At 48.1% G+C, this 21,718-nt stretch overlaps 1 protein-coding gene across 4 annotated transcripts in view; it reads right to left on the bottom strand.

The window, feature by feature from the left end:
- Nucleotides 1-926: 926 nt before the first annotated feature.
- The window catches only part of LOC125456928 (1-acyl-sn-glycerol-3-phosphate acyltransferase gamma-like), a 65,940-nt gene continuing 45,148 nt past the window's right edge, over nucleotides 927-21,718 (bottom strand). For all 4 annotated transcript variants that reach the window (XM_048540522.2, XM_048540523.2, XM_048540524.2 and 1 more), the window contains exons 5-9: nucleotides 18,982-19,135; nucleotides 18,089-18,191; nucleotides 14,876-14,951; nucleotides 11,325-11,523; nucleotides 927-4,794 (exon numbers count right to left, since the gene is read on the bottom strand). In XM_048540522.2, coding sequence (XP_048396479.1) covers nucleotides 4,706-4,794; nucleotides 11,325-11,523; nucleotides 14,876-14,951; nucleotides 18,089-18,191; nucleotides 18,982-19,135 — 621 coding nt within the window. In that variant the 3' untranslated portion in view covers nucleotides 927-4,705. The remainder of the gene's footprint in view (nucleotides 4,795-11,324; nucleotides 11,524-14,875; nucleotides 14,952-18,088; nucleotides 18,192-18,981; nucleotides 19,136-21,718) is intronic.

Raw genomic sequence — 21,718 nt, 5'->3', positions numbered from 1 at the left:
ATTATCCTCAGGCAGACAGCAAATGTTTGAATATCAACTGGGACCTCAAAGGAGGAATACCAATCTAACAAGGAGAAACCAATGCTTGAAATGGTTTTTGAACTGCATTTAAGGTAGATGGATTATGGCTTCAAAAGCTAGAGGATGAGAACTTGATTGTTCCTTCGTTGTCCTCCCATTATCAACTTAGTAAGGCTCAAAGAGTAGAATCTCAGTTATAAATGTTAAGTGAATATTCCTTGGAGCTTACTGGAAGCTGTTTGGAACGGTCAGTGTTGACAGAATGAAGCCCATAGGCCTATGATGTTTGTCATTCGTGGAGAGTGCTTAAGTGAACTGGCTAATTACATCTTATTTATATTTTTTCTTTTAATTTATCCCTTAGTGGTGTGTCTCTGTGTCAGGCTAGAATCAAAGATGGTGGGGTTTAAATCGTAATCATATTACCTTGTTTCTTAACTTTGCTAAAGTTACTGTATGACTAATAAAATGTTAAGTCTTTTGTTCAAGCTGTAAACCTGGTGTGAATATTGATCATTCACTAAGTCTGGTTAAGAACCTATGGGGTCAATTTTGAGGGTTTTGCAATGTAGTGAGTAGAGGGATAGGACTGCTGTGTCAGAACAATGATCATACTGAATGGCAGAGGCAACTCGAACAGCTCAACAGTCTACACCTGCTCTCTGTAAAAGCACCTTTAAAACAGACTTCGAGGTAACTATAGTCACCTGTCTAACAGTGTGGGGAGGGAGGAAGTAAAGAGGGGAAGAGACAGAGAGACAGTGAGGAAAGGAAGGCAGGGAGTCAGGGAGAAAAGACAGGATTAGGAGAAGATAGGGATGGGTCAGGAAGTATGTGGAGGGAAAGGACTTTAATGGAGTTCAGGTCACTTTCTTCCCGACAACAGCACTAAATCCAAAACGGGCTGATTGGAACGGCTTATTTGTTTATTCTGAAATGCAAGGTTATACGCAGTTTCCAGCTCAGTCTGGTGAAGCTGGTGCATGATTCATCCAGTTCAATGTTTTAAATCCCTGAAAGTCCTTGTATATTTAGCAGAACATGCAAAATGGAGAGAAACAGATGCTCAGGGCCACAGGCCAAATGACAGGAAAACAGAGGATCCTGCCCCATTCAAATAACTGTTCATACACTGATTCATCAATGCAAAACTCCAACATACACAAGCCCCATGGCTCCAGTGTACAGTAAAACTTCACTAAGAGGTACACCAGGCCATACTAACATTATTCAGCATGGTTTAAGAGGGAAGAACAAACAAACATTCAGAGTCAGGGCTGCTTAAAGACAGTGTGTGACTGGAGGAGAAAATGGCAACAAACAACCCATACCCCATGAGGGATTTTTAATCCAGATATACTGGGAGTACAGATACAGGGTTAGAGTAAAATTTCCTCTACAAACGCCCTAATCAAACACTCCTATAACACATATTGTATGGGGTGAGATACAGAGTAAAGGTCCCTTTACTCTCTCCATCAAAAATTCCCGGGACAGGGACAGCACGGGGTTAGGTACAGAGTAAAGCTCCCTCTACACTGTCCCCCATCTAACACTCCCAGTACAGGGACAGAATGGGGTTAGATACAGAGTAAAGCTCCCTCTACACTGTCCCCAAACACTCCCAGGACAGGGAGTAGTAAGGGAATGGAACGCTTTGCCTGCAACGGTAGTAGATTCGCCAACTTTAGGTACATTTAAGTCATCATTGGATAAGCATATGGACGTACATGGAATAGTGTAGGTTAGATGGGCTTGAGATCGGTATGACAGGTCGGCACAACATCGAGGGCCGAAGGGCCTGTACTGTGCTGTAATGTTCTATGACAGGGACAGCGCTGACTGTTCATAGGAAGGACAAAAATGGCTGGAAAGCAGGCAGCTGCCTCTCAGAGTACAGAATGACGTTTTAACAAGCCTGAAATGATGCTCCTACCTTACCACATTCTCGCGGGCTGCTTTTGTTACAAAGCAAGGAATTGTGAAAACAAAACTCAGCCAAAGCTAATGTTGCTGCAAGCAGCTTGCATTCCGAGCGGGGCAAACTGGTCACATCGCTGGCTTAGACCACAGTCTATTCAGACTTACACTTTAAAGGCTTGTGTCCACTGTTCCCTCAAAGGAATGAATTTTTTGCTTACTTCTGTACGCAGGTTACCCATACCCACAACACACACCACCTCCCAGCTCTACTACGGGCAGTTTTAATCCCACATTTAAACTGATTTGCAATCATTACAATCCAGCTGAGGTTGGATTATTAAGCAGCCACGTGTCCCCAGTATTTTCGTGCCCACGATTGTGTCTTCTATGTTTTATGAATTTCTAGTGCTTGCCCTTTCATTGCACCAAAATGTGTAGGTTTTATTTTTATCTTGAATCGTGCTGCCCCCATTCATCTAAAATGTACATGAGCAAATCCACTTATAGGCAGCTCACTCTCCTGCTCACAGTGTAACTCTTTTGAGGAGGGCTGCACACTTTGGAGAAATGGTTAGGATTAACCTGCACCCAGGCTGGGGAGAGAGCTGGTTCGGAGCATGTAAAGGGATGGGTGGGGGATCTGCAGAGTCAAGTCAGTTATTCAGTTAAGTTCAGGTCAATCTGCAGAGGTGACCAGTAGCTGTAACTAGGTTTTCTTTCAAAAAATATAACGCAGCAACAACTCTGATCAGATTCACAGTACTCAGCTGAACACTAGCCCTTTCTGAGAAAGGTGCAAGTGAGAAGATACAATCCAAGGAGACTTTCAATTTATTACAGATCTACTGCTTTCCAGCTCATCCACTTAAACTCTGAGCCTGAAATCTGTTTGGGTTGGCATCTGAAAATAGATACCACCCAGACTGAGTAAAAGCAGGTGCCACAGAAACAGAGATGCACAAAGAATGCAGACGTACAGAGGCAGCTTCTCTGTTATGGGACAGAGTTACCTCAGAGGATGAAGCTGTTCAATCCTTTAAGGAGAGTAACAAGTGGGAATTGACTGTGATCCAAACTCAGAGCAGTCAGAAATGTTTAACAATTAATATTCAGAGTGGGAGAGAGGTATTAGTGTGGGATTAAAACAAGACGGTATGCAAAGACCCCCAAAATGGAGTTTGTCAAAGATAAAAAATACATGCAAAAACTGCAATTAGTTCCTGGCTCACTCGATTCTGGTGAATACTTGGCAGCCTGCTCTTCATTGCCCAGATTCCTGCTATCAGTGGAATCCACCATGAAGCTTTGCTTTCTTGTGGATAATCCATAAGGTGCTTTCCTAAATATTGACTTGGATCATCTCCTGATCTGCAACATTTCCCTGATCCCAGTTCTGGGTTAACAGCAGAGCAGTCCCAGTGGAGAATACAGATCTGTTCCACTGGGATCAGGAAGTGATGAGGAAGGTAACAATTGCTGCCAAGATTCAAACAAAACCAGATAACTGGGGATGTTTCGTTCAACCTCTAACATACCATTGAGTGAATAACACTCAGTCTGAGCAGATCAAAGAATCTGACTCTGTCCTCTACTGGGACCCAAATTTTAATTTTTGTTTTCTTTTTTGGGGGAGGTTCAGGTGGGTTCAGTTGCATAGCTCAACACAAACCCAAGATTGGGTCAGGAAGATGCTCTGAGCACTGTGCCCCATGCAGATGCACTGAGTCAAGTCCAACTTCTTCAGAAGTCCTTGTGTTCTGATCCTTGGTACAGTCAGTTTAAGGACTTGGAGACAGATGCTGGATGATGTGTGTCAGAGATCCACATTCACCCCTGGCTCACATTACCTTCTCAATCTCTCCACTTCATGCTTTAACAGTCAGTTCTGTAATTTGATTAAATTAAAATGAGAACTGGATTCTCTGCAAAAGTTTTGATTTTAGGGGCAGTGTAAGGGACAAGGGGGAAAAAGAGAAATGACGGCTACAAAAGAAGATGCTAGAATAGCTGGAGAAAGAAACATCAGCTCAGAGCTGGAGAAGCGTATAGGAGGAGGGTGGTTTGTGTGTGTATTGCTCAGTCAGAGACAGAAAATTACTACTGTGTATTGTAGATGAGAGAAACCCACCCTGAAGTAGAAATTCAGTAGGTCAGTCACATCAGTAAACGACAACAGATTACATTCCAAGTCCTTGGTTACTGATCCATTAGTGAAGTGTCAGTGTAGTGACAGAGGCCAGCACTGTAGGACCGAGTGTGGGCATGTAACATAATCAGTTAGTATACATCATCAAAAGTAACGAGAGTGGACCTTTGCGGTCTCAGTTTCTCCTGAAAAACACAACCTTTTCACACATCATAGAAACTTAAAATGGAGGCAGTGGAGGATGAAAGCAATTGGAGAGAGGACAGAGTTAGAGGGGCATGAGGTGGAGTGGCTGCATGAGAAATAGAGCATGTTCGAGACAGAGATAGCAAGCTAGTGGAAAAAAAGAATGAAAGATGAGGTAAAGAGTGAGTTGACTTGGGATGAGGGTGAAGCCAGTGAGAGGGAGGTTGAGAGTGGAGAAGTGTATCCATGAGACAGGGTAGTAATGTGGACTGGGGGTTAGTGTAGCTGTCCATTCAGGAGTTGATCGTGAAGCAGCCAATTTCTGGCTCCTGGCCACTGTTAGTTGTTGTCAGTTGAGACCAAAACATTCCTAAAAAATTCACGAAGTTATTTTCAGTAAGCAGCTTGGAAGTCTTTCCATTAATATTTCTACATCCTCTTCTTAAACTCCTGATTTCCATAACTAGAGCCTTTTCCAATCTCTGTCACTCCAATAAGCCTTCGTACACAGAAGGATGCTGTAAAAACAGGGAGAGTAAATAATAAAATCAGAGCAGACACATTACGCTGAAAACAACATGTCAAATATTACTCACAACAATCTCAGGACTTAGTAGCAAATGCTTACATTCAGAGATTAACCTACATATTAACCAGGCAGAAGTGCACCAGTTTATAGGCTCAGAATTCATTTCAGACTCCCACAAGGTGGAACATTCTGGAAGAGCACAGGAGGAAGCAACTCCCCTGGTGTTTGCCCAGAGCATTGCAAAATGATTTATCCAATTCTTTCTTGGACATAATGAGTGAATCCTCTTCCATCTCTGGCAGCACATTGCAAATCACAACTGGAAGCCACATCTAGGCCAGACCAGATAAGGGCAGCAGATCTCCCTCCCCTCAATGGCAATAACTATCACTGAATCCCCAGCCGACATCCTGGGAGTTACCACTGACCAGAAATTGAACTGGACAACCCATATAAATATAGCAACTGCAGCTCAGAGGCTAGGGATCCTATAACATGAAAGTCATGTTCTCTCTCCCCAAAGCCTTAGTAACATCAACATACAGAGGATCTAGGTGTTCTGGTCCACACCTCCCTGAAAGTGGCAACACAAGTGGATAAGATGGTGGAAAAAGCAAGCAGCACACTTGCTCTGATTGGTTGGAGTGTAGTGTATTAAAAATTGGCAAGTCATTTTACAGCTGTATAGAGCTTTAGTTAAGCTACATTTGGAATACAGTATACAGATTTTGTCATCACACTGCCAGAAGGACACGGAGGCTTTGGGGGTTGTACAGAAAAGATTTACCAGGATGTTGCCAGGTTTGGAGAGACTGGACAAACTTAGTTTGCTTTCACTTGAACGTCAAGGGATGAGGGGACACCTGACCGAAGTTTCCAAAATTATGAGAGGTTGCACAGAATGAACAACTGGACATTATTCCCCCAAGATAGAAATGTCAACTATTAAGGGACACAGGTTTAATGTAAAAAAGGATACATTAAAAAGAGATGTGAGAGGCAGGTTTTTTTTTAACACAGAGGGTGGTAAGTGCCTGGAATGCATGGCCAGAGGAGATGGTAGAAGTGGATGCAACAGCAACATTTAACAGGCATCTTGACAGATATATGAACAGGCAGAGAATAGAGGGGTACGGTCCACGGAGTGGCAAAAGGTTTTCAGATTAGAAAGGCATTGCAAATGTTGTTCCTTTGTTCAAGAAGGGCAGTAGGGATGACCCAGGTAATTATAGACCTGTGAGCCTTATGTCTGTTGTAGGAAAAGTTTTGGAAAGGATTATGAGAGATAGGATTTATAATCATCGAGCAAGCAACAATTTGATTGGAGATAGTCAGCATGGATTCGTCAAGGGCAGGTCGTGACTCACAAACCTCATTGAGTTTTTTGAGAAGGTGACCAAGCATATGGATGACGGAAGGGCAGCTGACGTGTGTACATGGGCTTCAGTAAAGCCTTTGATGAGGTTCCACATGGTACGCTATTGGAGAAAATACAGAGGCACGGGATTGAGGGAGATTTAGCAGTTTGGATTGGAAACTGGCTTTCTGTAAGAAGGCAATGAGTGGTTGTTGATGGAAAGTATTCAGCCTGGAGTCCGGTTACTAGTGGTGTGTCTCAAGGATCTGTTTTGGGACCACTGTTGTTTGTCATTTTTATAAATGACTTGGACGCAGGCAAAGGTGGATGGGTTAGTAAGATTGCAGATGACACTAAAGTCGTTGGAGTGGTGGACAGTGTGGAAGAATGTTGCAGGTTGCGCGGAGACTTGGATAAACTACAGAATCGGACTGAAAGGTGGCAAATGGAGTTTAATATGGATAAATGTGAGGTGATTCACTTTGGGAAGAATAATAGCAAGGCAGAATACTGGGTCAATGGAAAGATTCTTGGTCGTGTGGATGTGCAGAGGGATCTTGGTGTCCATGTACACAGATCCCTGAAAGTTGCCACCCAGGTTGATAGTGTTGTCAAGAAGGCTTATGGCGTGTTAGGTTTTATTGGTAGAGGGATTGAGTTCCGGAGCCGTGATGTCTTGCTGCAACTGCACAAAACGCTAGTGCAGCCTCATTTGGAATATTGCGTGCAGTTCTGGTCGCCCCATTACAGGAAGGATGTGGAAGCATTGGAAAAGGTGCAGAGGAGATTTAGAACATAGAACATTACAGCACAGTACAGGCCCTTCGGCCCTTGATGTTGTGCCGACCTGTCATACCGATCTCAAGCCCATCTAACCTACACCATTCCATGTACGTCCATATGCTTGTCCAATGAGGACTTAAACGTACCTAAAGTTGGCGAATCTACTACCGTTGCAGGCAAAGCGTTCCATTCCCTTACTACTCTCTGAGTAAAGAAACTACCTCTGACATCTGTCCTATATCTTTCACCCCTCAACTTAAAGCTATGCCCCCTCGTGCTCGCCGTCACCATCCTAGGAAAAAGGCTCTCCCCATCCACCCCTCTTGATTATTTTATATGTTTCAATTAAGTCACCTCTCAACCTTCTTCTCTCTAATGAAAACAGCCTCAAGTCCCTCAGCCTTTCCTCGTAAGACCTTCCCTCCATACCAGGCAACATCCGAGTAAATCTCCTCTGCACCCTTTCCAAAGCTTCCACATCCTTCTTATAATGCGGTGACCAGAACTGTACACAATACTCCAAGTGCGGCTGCACCAGAGTTTTGTACAGCTTCACCATAACCTCTTGGTTCCGGAACTCGATCCCTCTATTAATAAAAGCTAAAACACTGTATGCCTTCTTAATAGCCCTGTCAACCTGGGTGGCAACTTTCAAGGATCTGTGTACATGGACACCGAGATCTCTCTGCTCATCTACACTACTAAGAATCTTACCATTAGCCCTGTACTTTGCCTTCCGGTTACTCCTACCAAAGTGCATCATCTCACACTTGTCTGCATTAAACTCCATTTGCCACCTCTCAGCCCAGCTCTGCAGCTTATCTATGTCTCTCTGCAACCTACAGCATCCTTCGTCACTATCCACAACTCCACCGACCTTAGTGTCGTCTACAAATTTACTAACCCATCCTTCTACGCCCTCATCCAGGTCATTTATAAAAATGACAAACAGCAGTGGACCCAACACCGACCCTTGCGGTACACCACTAGTAACTGGTCTCCAGGATGAACATTTCCCATCAACTACCACCCTCTGTCTTCTTTCAGCAAGCCAATTTCCGATCCAAACTGCTATATCTCCCACAATCCCATTCCTCCGCATTTTGTACAATAGCCTACTGTGGGGAACCTTATCCAACGCCTTGCTGAAATCCATATACACCACATCAACCGGTTTACTCTCATCTACCTGTTTGGTCACCTTCTCAAAGAACTCAATAAGGTAGCAAGTTTTGAGAAGATTTGTAGCTCAGGTTGAGGTTCTGGATGTGAGTTTGCTCGCTGAGCTGGAAGGTTCGTTTTCAGACATTTCGTCACCATTCTAGGTAACATCATCAGTGAGCCTCCGATGAAGCCCTGGTGTTATGTCCCGCTTTCTATTTATTTGGTTAGGTTTCCTTGGGTTGATGATGTCATTTCCTGTTCTTTTTCTCAGGGGATGGTAGATGGGCTCCAAATCAATGTGTTTGTTGATGGAATTCCGGTTGGAATGCCAGGCTTCTAGGAATTCTCGTGCGTGTCTCTGTTTTGCTTGTCCTAGGATGGATGTCTTGTCCCAATCAAAGTGGTGTCCTTCCTCATCTGTGTGTAAGGATACGAGTGATAGTGGGTCATCCTGGTGGCTAGCTTTCTGCTTGTTTGTCCGATGTAGTGTTTGTCACAGTTCTTGCAAGGTATTTTGTAGATGACGTTCGTTTTGCTTGTTGTCTGTCTAGGGTCTTTTAAGTTCATTAGCTGCTGTTTTAGTGTGTTGGTGGGTTTGTGGGCTACCCTGATGCCAAGAGGTCCGAGTAGTCTGGCAGTCATTTCGGAAATGTCTTTGATGTAGGGGAGAGTGGTTATGGTTTCTGAGCCCGGGAAAAACCAGCGCTTCGTTGGAGGCTCACTGATGATGTTACCTAGAATGGTGACGAAACGTCTGAAAACTAACCTTCCACTCAGCGAGCAAACTCACATCCAGAACTCAATAAGGTTTGTGAGGCACGACCTTCTCTTCACAAAACCATGCTGACTATCCCTAATCAATTTATTCTTTTCTAGGTGATTATAAATCCTATCCCTTATAACCTTTTCCAACACTTTACCAACAACTGAGGTAAGGCTCACTGGTCTATAATTACCAGGGTTGTCTCTACTCCCCTTCTTGAACAGGGGAACCACATTTGCTATCCTCCAGTCATCTGGCACTATTCCTGTAGACAATGACGAGTTAAAGATCAATGCCAAAGGCTCGGCAATCTCCTCCCTGGCTTCCCAGAGGATCCAAGGATAAATCCCATCTGGCCCAGGGGACTTATCTATCTTCACACTCTGTAGGATTTCTAATACCTCTTCCTTGTGAACCTCAATCCCACCTAGTCTAGTAGCCTGTATCTCAGTATTCTCCTCGACAACATTGTCGTTTTCTAGAGTGAATACTGTTGAAAAATATTCAATTAGTGCTTCCCCTATCTCCTCTGACTCCACACACAACTTACCACTACTATCCTTGATTGGGCCTAATCTTACTTTCAACATTCTTTTATTCCTTAAATACCTATAGAAATCCTTAGGGTTTACCCTGATCCTATCTGCCAACAACTTCTCATGTCTCCTCCTGGCTCTTCTGAGCTCTCTTTTTACGTATTTCCTGGCTACCTCGTAGCCCTCAAGTGCCCTAACTGAGCCTTCACATCTCATCCTAACATAAGCCTTCTTCTTCCTCTTGACCAGAGAATCCACCTCCTTCGTAAACCACGGCTCCCGCACTCTACAGCTTCCTCCCTGCCTGACAGGTACATACTTATCTAGGACACACAGGAGCTTTTCCTTGAATAAGCTCCACATTTCTAAAGTGCCCATCCCCTGCAGTTTCCTTCCCCATCCTATGCTCCCTAAATCTTGCCTAATCTCATCGTAATTGCCTTTCCCCCAGCTGTAACTCTTGCCCAGTGGTATACACCTATCCCTTTCCATCACTAAAGTAAACATAACAGAATTGTGATCGCTATCACCAAAGTGCTCACCTACTTCCAAATCTAACACCTGGGCAGGCTCATTACCCAGCACTAAATCTAATGTGGCTTTGCCCCTTGTTGGCCTATCTACATATTGTGTCAGGAAGCCCTCCTGCACACACTGGACAAAAACTGACCCATCTATAGTACTTTACCAGGATGTTGCCTGGTCTGGAGCGCAGGCCCTATGAAGAAAGGCTTAGGGATTTGGGTCTGTTCTCATTGGAGAGAAGGAGGCTAAGAGGGGATTTAATAGAGACATACAAGATGATCAGAGGATTAGATAGGGTGGACAGTGAGAGTCTTTTTCTGAGGATGATGGCTTTAGCTTGTACGAGGGGGCATAGTTACAAATTGAGGGGTGATAGATTTAAGACAGGTTCTTTACTCAGAGAGTGGTAAGGGTGTGGAACGCCCTGCCTGCCAGTGTAGTTAACGCAGCCACATTAGGCGCATTTAAACAGCCCTTGGATAAGCACATGGATAATGATGGGATAGTGTAGGGGGAGGGGCTTAGGTTAGTTCACAGGTCGGCGCAACATTGAGGGCCGAAGGGCCTATTCTGCGCTGTATTGTTCTATGTTCTATGTTCTGAGGCATCATGTGTCAGCGCAGTCTTGGTGGGTCACAGGACCTGTTCCTGTACTGTACCATTCTTTGTTCAAGCATTACTACAACTGTACAGGTTCATAATGACAACACATCCAGGCACAGTATACAGTTTTGATCATTCCAGGGATGAAAGACTACTGTACAGTTTGGGCCTGTGATACACGGTGTGGAGCTGGATGAACACAGCAGGCAAAGCAACATCTTAGGAGCAGGACAGCTGACATTTCGGGCCTAGAACTTTCAACAGAAAATCTGATTGGCCCGAAACATCAGCCTTCCTGCTCCTAAGATGCTGCTCGGCCTGTTGTGTTCATCCAACTCTACACCTTGTTATCTTGGATTCTCCAGCATCTGCAGTTCCTACTATCTCTGACACAGTTTGGGCCTGGGTCCACTGGAACTTTGAAGAGAGAAGTGATTGTACTGAAACAGATAAGATCTTGTGGGGATCTGATGGGAAAAATAAAACTGAGAGGTTGTTTCTTCTTGTGGAGGGACTAGAACCAGTAAATGCAGTCACGGGTTCTGGAGCACAGACAGGAGACTCTGTAGATCCAAGACCACAACTAGATCAGCTGCATTCCTATGGAAAGGTGGAGCAGATTTAAGGGACTGAGTGACCTAACTCCAGCTGTTCACTGCCATGATTCTGTGCAGATGTTGAAAATCTGGAATAAAACCATATCAGAAATACTTGAGACTTTAACTCAGTTTCTCCCACCCCTCGTGTCCAGGCGAATATTCCCAGCAATTATTTGGTGGAAATGTTACCTGCTCCAACGAACAGCAGGAATGAACAGATGACAACGGGAGAACCACTGACAAACACTCGAAACACAAAGTTAAAGAGTGGAGTCAGGAGCACAACGACCCAGAACAGCCAGTTCAGGAAGGCCCATGGTCGGCGTCTCGGCTGGATGGGCTGTCCAGGGAATGTACCATCCTTCACGTACTGCTCCTGAAGTGCATCCTGGTGAAGACAGGAAGGCACAGTCCTGTTCAATGGGTTTCTACCTCACCAAGTGAGCTGGACTCAGGTCTATGCAAGCCCACTACCAGCGTTACCCCCAGCCCCCAGGCTGCCCTACAATTTAGAGATAAATTCATTGAACAAGAGGAACACGAGAAGCAGAAAAATGAGTAAAGGATGGAGTTTCATCCTACACCACCTCAGAATAACTAACAGCAGTGAGATTTTTCACCCACAGGGTGGTAGAAATATGGAACACGCTGCCTGAGAGGGGGGTACTCTCACAACATTAAGTAGCATGTGGATGAGCACTTAAAATGTCAGGGTACGGAAAGCTATAGACCATGTAAGTGGGGTTAGTGTAGATTGGTGTTTGTTGGTCAGCACAGGCGTGTATGGCTCTCTAAGACTCAATGAGAACAGGAACACAACAGTAGCTAAAGGCAAAGCTTTCCCAAATGCCCAGTGGGACGTGTGGGAATGGATTTAGGACAGAAAGAGCACTGGTGTCTTAATGCTCAGCAACTCCCAGGTAGGAACAACATTGGGGCATACCACACAGGCTGATTTACGGGAACTGGAAAAACATCTGAGGACTAAGGAGTTATTAACTCTTCAGTCTGATTGACAGCTAACAAGGCAAGTTTGATAGGCGAAGAAGGGTATAGTTCCTACTATCGTTCAGACCTCATTTCTGTTCTGTCTCCCGATGGCAATGAATATTTTGAGTCAGCGTTGATTAGTCAATGTTGACTAGAGGGATGATATGGATATAGATATCAGAGCCGAGGACTGTACTCTAATTTCTTTAAGCATATCAGACAGAGAGGAATTTATGTATGGATTAAAAGTAAAATAAATGGCCATGGCTGGCTGAAATGTATCCCAGGCTGTTGAATGAAACAAGGGAAGAAATAACAGGGAGGCAGGCAATAATCTTCTGTTCCTCTCTGGCCACAGGAAAGATGCTGGAGGACTGGAGAACAGCCAAGTGACACCATTACTCAAGAAGGCAGCAAAGGGATAAATCAGGAAACAACAGGCGGGACAGTCTAACCACAGTTTCTGAGAAATATTCTAAGGGACAGACTTAATATGCAATTGGAGAGACAGGAATTAATCAGTCAGTTTTTTATTAAGGGGCAGTCATGTCTGACCAACTTGATTGAATTTTTCAAAGATACAACCAGGCGTATAGATGATGGTGTGTCGACACAATGGCTTTAAAAAGTCTATTTAGTTTTGTTTTAAAGAGAAAGGTTTTAAGGCAGAGGTTCAAAGATGTCCACTGAAAACTCACGAACAGTTTGAAAGGGTTCTCTCTCTTTATTACATGGGAACAGTAAAAGCAGCCTAATGGGTGTGGTCAAGCTCCCAGAGCACCAGGATTTTTAGTTTCAGCTTTTCAGCAACAGTGTTGCAGTACATCTCTCCCTGCTACACTCTGAGCTCTCATGATGTTTTTCTCTCCTGGGCTGCTGGCGTTACATGTGAGACAATCTGTTTCCTGAATTTGCCTTTTGTGTCTATGGGATGATTGGAACAGTTATTTAGTAATATGTACTGTATCTGTTAATTTGGTAAGCGTTTCGATACAGTTACAACTAAGCTAAGTTCTTTTCTGTTATTTTGTCTTTTGTTGCATTTTAACTACAGTGTGTGAAACAATTGTGTTTTTGCTTAATGTTGAGTAGTTTGACCAATCGAATTGTATCTGGAACACAGCACTTTACATTTACCTTTACCTTTATATAAGAAAACGTTCGGGTCTGGGCTACATTCGTAACGTATTCTGAGGGGGTCTGGTCTGTCCATAACAACGGCAATACATTCAAAGTGGTCTACCGGGGATTCAGCAAGGCCTTTAATACGGTCTCACATGGGAGGCTGGGGGTGAAGACAAGAGCCCATGAGAGCTAAGTCAATTTGGCCAACTGGATCAAGAATTAGCTGGGTGGCAGGGCACACAGTGTGATGGCTGAGCTGTGTGTGTGTGTTTCATACATATAAATGACTTGAATGCAGGAGGGTTAATCAGAGAATTCATAGATGAAATGAAAACTGGTGAGGTGATAAATAGTGAGGAGAAATGTTTACATTTCAGAATGATATAGATAGGCTGGCAAGAGGCAGATGGAATGCAATCAGACGCTGCACAGAAGGTTTACCAGGATGTTTGAGGCTGAAGTATTCTAGTTCTGAACAGATAGACAAAGGAGTTTGAGGGAGTACATGACTGATGTGTAAAATTGTGAACGATATAGACAGGAAGAAACCTCTCCTTGAATGGAGGGATCAATGACCAGGGACATAGATTTCAAGTAGGAGTCGGGAGGTTTAGAGGGAGAATGAGACTTTTTTTCACTGAAAGCGGGTGGGAATCAGGAACTCACTGCCTGTAAGGGTGGTAGAGGCAGAAACATTCATAACATTTAAGAAATATTTAGATGTGCAACTGTAATGCTACAGCATACAAGGCTATGGGCCAAATGCTGGGAAATGGAATTAAAAGTAAATAGTTAGGCAGTTGTTTTTGACTGCTCAATGAGCCAAAGGGACCTTTTTTTCCTGCTGTAGGCCTCCATGACTCTCTGTCCACAATTACATACTCAGATAAAGAGCTGTATTAAGAATAAAGTTTTGGGAAATCCACAGTGAAGTTCACTGCCTGCTTTAGGCTCAGTGCACGCGGTGTTCGGAGTCGGGATTCACATCCAGCAGCAGCACATGAGGGACTGAAGTCAGCAGTAAAAACACCTGACACTTGTTGCTGTGCATTGATAGTAAACAGTTCCACCCCTACTTCTTACGATCGGCGCTGACACATGAAGGGACAGCAGGAGCCAGTTATCCAGTGACATTCATTCCACTTACTAATGATCTAATACAAACCAAACAACATTTAACACATACCAGTGAGTGTCAGTATGCATGGCTCCCGTACCCCAGAGGACATGCTGAGTTAACACTTCACCTTGGTTACACATTATAGGCGGCTCAGTGGTTAGCACTGCAGCCTCACAGCACAAGGGACCCGAGTTCGATTCCAGCCTCGGGAGACTGTCAGTGTTTCTCCACGTGTCTGCGTGGGTTTCCTCCGGGTGCTTCGGTTTCCTCCCGCAGTCCAAGGATGTGCAGGCTAGGTGGATTGGCCATGCTAAATTGCCTGTGGTGTCCAGGAATGTATAAGTTAGGTGGATTAGCCATGGGAAATGCAGCGATAGGGTGGGGTGAGTCTGGGTGGGAGGCTGTTCGGTGGGTCAGTGCAGAATTATTGGGCTGAATGGCCTATTTCCACACTGTAGGGATTCAAATAACTGACATTTCACCCAAGCCCTCAGTATGACATTACCTTTTCCTGGTAGAGTCTATGGAGCCAAGCTGCACATTCACTCTCATCTTCTGGAATATCTTCTAGAGGGAACCTCCTGTCAAACAAACACAATGTCAGTCTGACAGGTGCATGGAACTTTGCACTGACTACCGATGGTTGAAATAATTAAGTATGTATACAAACTGTGATCATACACACTTGTGCATACACTCAAACCTACTCACAAAGATGTTGAAACAGTAACACACCCTGAGACACACCCACCCGCAGCCTCAACTGGAAGACACAGACACACGCACCCCCAGGCTCCACTCGCACACACAGACACACACCCAACCCCACCACCAGCCTCCACTCGCACAGAGACACACCCAACTCCAGCCTCTACTCACACACAGACACTCACACCCCCAGCCCCCATGTGCACACAGAGACACACCCACCCCCAGTGTTCCTTCACACAGAGACACACCCACCCCCAGCCTCCACTCGCACACAGACACACACCCACCCCGAGCATCAACTCGCACACACAGACACACGCAACCCCAGCCCCCATGCGCACACACAGACACACCTACCCCTAGCATCCACTTGCACACACAGACACACGCCCACCCCCACCACCAGCGTCCACTCGCACAGAGACACACCCACCCCCAGCCTCCACTCGCACAGACACACGCCCACCACGAGCCTCAACTCGCACACACAGACACACGCACTCCCAGCCCCCACGTGCACAGAGACACACCCACCTCCAGTGTTCCCTCACATAGAGACACACCCATCCCCAGCGACCCTCGCACAGAGACAGACCCACCCCCAGTGTTCCCTCACACAGAGACAGACCCACCCCCAGCGTCCCCTCACAGAGACAGACCCACCCCCAGTGTTCCCTCAAACGGAGACACACCCATCACCAGCGACCCTCGCAGTGACACACCCACCCCCAGCGTTCCCTCACACAGAGACACACCCACCCCCAGTGTTCCCTCAAACAGAGACAGACTATCACTGTGAACAGCTGGGGCCCCAAGATTTGTTCCTTTCCAATCATTAATCCATGTCAGGACATTACTTACTGTCCCATGATGGGAAGATCCTGGGGAGCGTTGTTGAAGAAAGGGGACTGTTGCTGAGCAGTGCAGGTGGATAGTTCCTTGAAGGTGGAGTCACAAGTTGACAAGGTGTTGAAAGTGGCACTTGGCCTGTTTGCTTTCTGTCAGTCAGCGCATTGAGTACTGGAGTTGTGAGGTCATGTTGCAGCTGTATAGGACATTAGATGGGCCACTAACAGAATACTGCATTAGGTTCTGGTCTCCCTGCTATGGGAAGAATGTTGTGAAACTTGAAAGGGCTCAGAGCAGGTTTTCCTCGGAATGTCAGAGGCTGAGGGGGTGACCATATAGAGGTTTATGAAATCATGAGGGATACGGATAGGGTAAGCAGCCAAGATCTTTTCCCCAGGGTACAAGAGTCCAAAGTGAAAGGGCATGGGTTTAAGGTGACGGGGAAAGATACAAATGGGACTTCAGGGTAGCTTTTTCATGCAGAGGGTGGTGCATGTATGGAATGCGCTGCCAGAGGAAGTGGGTGGGGGCCGGTACAGTTACAGCATTTAAAAGGCATCTGGATGGGTACATGAATAGGAACACAAAATGTGGAGCTGGATGAACACAGCAGGCCAAGCAGCATCTCAGGAGCACAAAAGCTGACGTTTCGGGGCTAGACCCTTCATCAGAGAAGGGGATGGGGAGAGGGTTTTGGAATAAATAGGGAGAGAGGGGGAGGCGGATCGAAGATGGATAGAGGAGAAGATAGGTGGAGAGGAGAGTATAGGTGGGGAGGTGGGGAGGGGATAGGTCAGTCCGGGGAAGACGGACAGGTCAAGGAGGCGGGATGAGGTGAGTAGGTAGGAAATGGAGGTCCGGTTTGAGGTGGGAGGAGGGGATAGGTGAGAGGAAGAACAAGTTAGGGAGGCGAGGACAAGCTGGGCTGGTTTTGGGATGCAGTGGAGGAGGGGAGATTTTGAAGCTTGTGAAGTCCACATTGATAACATTGGGCTGCAGGGTTCCCAAGCGGAATATGAGTTGCTGTTCCTGCAACCTTTGGGTGGTATCATTATGGCACTGCAGGAGGCCCAGGATGGACATGTCGTCTGAGGAATGGGGGGTAGGGGGTGGGGGGGAAGGGGGGGGGGGGGGAGGGGGACGAGTTGAAATGCTTCGTGACTGGGAGGTGCAGTTGTTTATTGCGAACTGAGCGTAGATTTTCTGCAAAGCGGTCCCCAAGCCTCCAAGATAAAAAAGTGTGAAGCTGGATGAACTGGTCTCTGATGAAGGGTCTCGGCCCGAAACGTCAGCTTTTGTGCTCCTGAGATGCTGCTTGTCCTGCTGTGTTCATCCAGCTTCACACTTTATTATCTTGGATTCTCCAGCATCTGCAGTTCCCATTATCACTGGTCCCCAAGCCTCCGCTTGGTTTCCCTGATGTAGAGGAAGCCACACTTGTGTCCAGCGGATGCAGTATACCACATTGACAGATGTGCAGGTGAACGTCTGCTTGATGTGGGAGGTCTTCTTGGGGCCTGGGATGGGGGTGAGGGACGAGGTGTGGGGGCATCACTGCCCTTCAGGTGCTGCTTTCAAATTTCTTTCTTAATGCAGTGAAACCTGCCTCCAGGCCCTCATCCTTCTTCCTGCCGATGTTGCTGGGACCAATATGGACCATAATCTCTTCCTGATCCCTCTTGCAGAAAGATGTCTGCAGCTGCTGTGTGACATCCAGGACCCGTGGCCCAGCAGCGGGCTCTTATGGCACAGCAGTAGTGTCCCAACCTTTAAGCCAGGAGACCTGGGTTCAAGCCTCACTTGCTCCAGAGGTGTGCAATAGGTTGTACTGAAAATATTGACCACCCTGGAGTCACATTTAATGCTGTAGAAATAGCAGTCTGGTTACCCTGCCTGTGGAATCCCCCATCATTACTGCCCACTCATTCCTCTCCAGCTGAGTCCAGCTCAGTCACCGTGGTCCCAGGGCCTCAGCTTTACCACACTCCCTGCAGTAACTAGCATTCTCACCTGTTTCCAAACTGGAATACTGATTAGTGAGCACGATAGTCTCTGGGGCCTCTGTACTGCCTGGTTCGCCCAAGCTGCCCTGATGAGTTTAGGGTTTTTGTATCAGACTGACAGATATTTGTTTGGGCACTTACCACTTATTCCTTACCTGACACACATGTCTGCATGGTACTGCTTGCCATGCAGTATACCCAGGAGTGTCGGGTTCTTGTTATCTCGGAAGTTTAATGTCACATCGTACACAGCAGCAACTGAAATGGAAAGCAGCCAGATGATGTTGTAGTTTGTGAGACAGCAGCAACACATTCCACAGGGTGGTTCAGAGTACAGGGGCTCCCAGTCTCATTAGGCAATGTTCACAAGCTGACAGGTGCGGTTGAACAGAGATGCTGACACTGGCTGCTGTAATACAGAGCTGCTTCAGGATACCCAGAGGAAGTGGTGGAGGCAGGTACAATTACAACATTTAAAAGGAATTTGGGAGTTAGACCTAAGGGTCTGTTTCCATGCTGCACAATTCCACGTCTCTTTAATGCTGGAACAAGAGCAGGTCGCAGCTCAGTGAGTTTCCACACCCACTGTCAAAAACCTGAAACAATTAAAAGCCCTGGTCACCGCACAGCGAGTTGAACCAGAGTCTGAGAAGCAAACACTAAATCCAGCTGAACTTCAAACCAAGACAGGTGCCTGACTTTCTCACAGGCCAATTAGTACAGGCCATTTTCAGAAAGATCACCTTGTGACCTGAGAGGGTGAACTTGAACATTTTCTGATTGGACTGGAGGACTCATTCCCTGAGATCTCCTTCCAAGGTGTTAGGAGGCAAAATAAAGAGGAGAAAGGAGTTAATCAGGCCGAAAGTGAGAGAACAAGATGATCAAAGAACTGCGGATGCCTGAGATCACAAACATGAACAGAACTTGGTGGAGAAACTCAGCAGATCTGGCAGCGTCTGTGGAGAGAAAGCAGAGTTAACATTTTGAGTTCAAATATAAAAGAATGAATGTGTTGTGAGGTCAGGGTGAAACACAGCCAACTCACCCGTTCCCCTGAGGTATTTAACAGTGGTTGTAAAACCTTTGGTCCTTGGTAACAGGTGATATTTCAGCTTCGGCAAACCCTTAGATTCAGCAACCTCCATACTAATGCGATGTTTCTTCTCTGTAAAACGTGTGCCTTCACAGTATAACAGAAACTGAAATAGAGAGAGTGACAGATAAAAGGTCTTTTAACAACTAACTTGGAATCATGGCGCAGGACCTCACGTTGGGGGAGGTGGTAGAGGTGCATTCCCACACACACTGACCTTCATTTTGGTACAGTCATAGAATCCCTACAATGTGGAAAAAGGCCATTTGGCCCAACAGGGCAATGCTGACCCTCCGAAAATCATCCCACCTAAACCCATCTCGCTACCCTATCCCAGTAACACCGTATCTCCCACTCGAACCCACTCAGCCTGCACATCCCTGAACACTGGGCAATTAAACAACTGCCAATCCGCACACCCTGCGCCTTTGGATTTTGGACGATACCAACTGAACCTGTCCCAGCCCAACACTCCGTGGGGTACGGGGTCCCGCACACACGCTGACCCGACCCACCCTGCGATACAGGGAACTGCACACACACGCAGACCTGACCCACCCTGGGGTAGGGGGTCCCGCACACACACCAGCCCGACCCACCCTGCGGTAGAGGGAACTGCACACACACACCAGCCCGACCCACCCTGAGGCACGGGGTCCCGCACACACGCCGACCCGACGCACCCTGCGGTACAGGGAACTGCACACACACCGACACGACCCACCCTGTGATACAGGGAACTGCACACACACACCAACACGACCCACCCTGGGGTACAGGGAACTATACACACACACACCGACCCAACCCACCCTGGGGTATGGGGACCCGCACACACACCAGCCCCACCCACCCTAGGGTACAGGGAGCCGCACACACACCGAACGGGCCCACCCTGGGGTACAGGGAACCGCACACACGCCGACACGACCCACCCTGGGGTATGGGGTCCCGCACACACACACCGACCCGACCCACCCTGGGGTACGGGGTCCTGCACACACACACCGACCCGACCCACCCTGGGGTACGAGGAACTGCACACACACCGACACGACCCACCCTGGGGTACGGGGTCCCGCACACACACTCCGACCTGACCCATCCTGAGGCACAGGGAACCGTGCACACACCAGCCCGACCCACCCTGGGGTACAGGGACCCGCACACACACACCGACCCGATCCGACCCTCCCTGGGGTACGGGGTCGCGCATACACACACCGACCTGACCCACCCTGGGGTACAGGGACCCGCACACACACACCGACCCGATCCGACCCTCCCTGGGGTACGGGGTCGCGCATACACACACCGACCTGACCCACCCTGGGGTACGGGGACCCGCGCATACACACCGACCCGACCCACCCTGGGGTACGGGGACCCGCACACACACACCGACCCGACCCACCCTGGGGTACGGGGACCCGCACATACACACCGACCCGACCCACCCTGGGGTACGGGGACCCGCACATACACACCGACCCGACCCACCCTGGGGTACGGGGTCCCGCACACACACACCGACCTGACCAACCCTGGGGTACGGGGACCCGCACACACACACCGACCTGACCAACCCTGGGGTACGGGGACCCGCACACAAACACCGACCCATCCTAGGGTACGGGGACCCGCACACACACACCGACCCGACCCACCCTGGGGTACGGGGTCCCGCACACACACACACACTGACCCGACCCACCCTGGGGTACGGGGTCCCGCACACACACACACACCGACCTGACCCACCCTGGGGTACGGGGTCCCGCACACACACACACACCGACCCGACCCTCCCTGGGATACGGGGAACCGCACACACACACACACCGACCTGACCCACCCTGGGGTACGGGGTCCCACACACACACACTGACCCGACCCTCCCTGGGATACGGGGAACCGCACACACACACACACCGACCTGACCCACCCTGGGGTACGGGGTCCCACACACACACACTGACCCGACCCACCCTGGGGTATGGGGTCATGCACACACACACCGAGCCGACCTACCCTGGGGTACGGGTTCCCACACACACACCGATCCAACCCACCTGGGTTAGGGAAACCGCGCACAGACACCGACCCGTCCCAGCCTGGGGTACGGGGTCCCGCACACACACACCGACCCGACCCACCCTGGGGTACGGGGTCTCGCACACTCACACCGACCCGATCCACCCTGGGGTACGGGGTCTCGCACACACACACCGACCCGACCCACCCTGGGGTACGGGGTCTCGCACACACACACCGACCCGACACACCCTGGGGTACGGGGTCTCGCACACTCACACCGACCCGATCCACCCTGCGGTACGGGGTCTCACACATTCACACCGACCCGACACACCCTGCGGTACTGGCCCGCACACACACACCGACCCGACCCACCCTGGGGTACGGGGTCTCGCACACTCACACCGACCCGATCCACCCTGCGGTACGGGGTCTCACACATTCACACCGACCCGACACACCCTGCGGTACTGGCCCGCACACACACACCGACCCGACCCACCTTGCGGTATGGGGTTCCGCACACACACACCGACTTGACCCACCCTGGGTTACAGGGTCCCGCACACACACACCGACCCGACCCACCCTGCGGTACTGGGTCCCACACACTCACACCGACCCGATCCACCCTGCGGTACGGGGTCTCACA

This window comes from Stegostoma tigrinum, chromosome 12 (genome assembly GCF_030684315.1).
Source record: "Stegostoma tigrinum isolate sSteTig4 chromosome 12, sSteTig4.hap1, whole genome shotgun sequence".
NCBI lineage: Eukaryota > Metazoa > Chordata > Chondrichthyes > Orectolobiformes > Stegostomatidae > Stegostoma > Stegostoma tigrinum.
The sequence above is the reverse complement of the archived record's forward strand: the minus strand, read 5'-3'. Positions and strand labels throughout refer to the sequence as shown.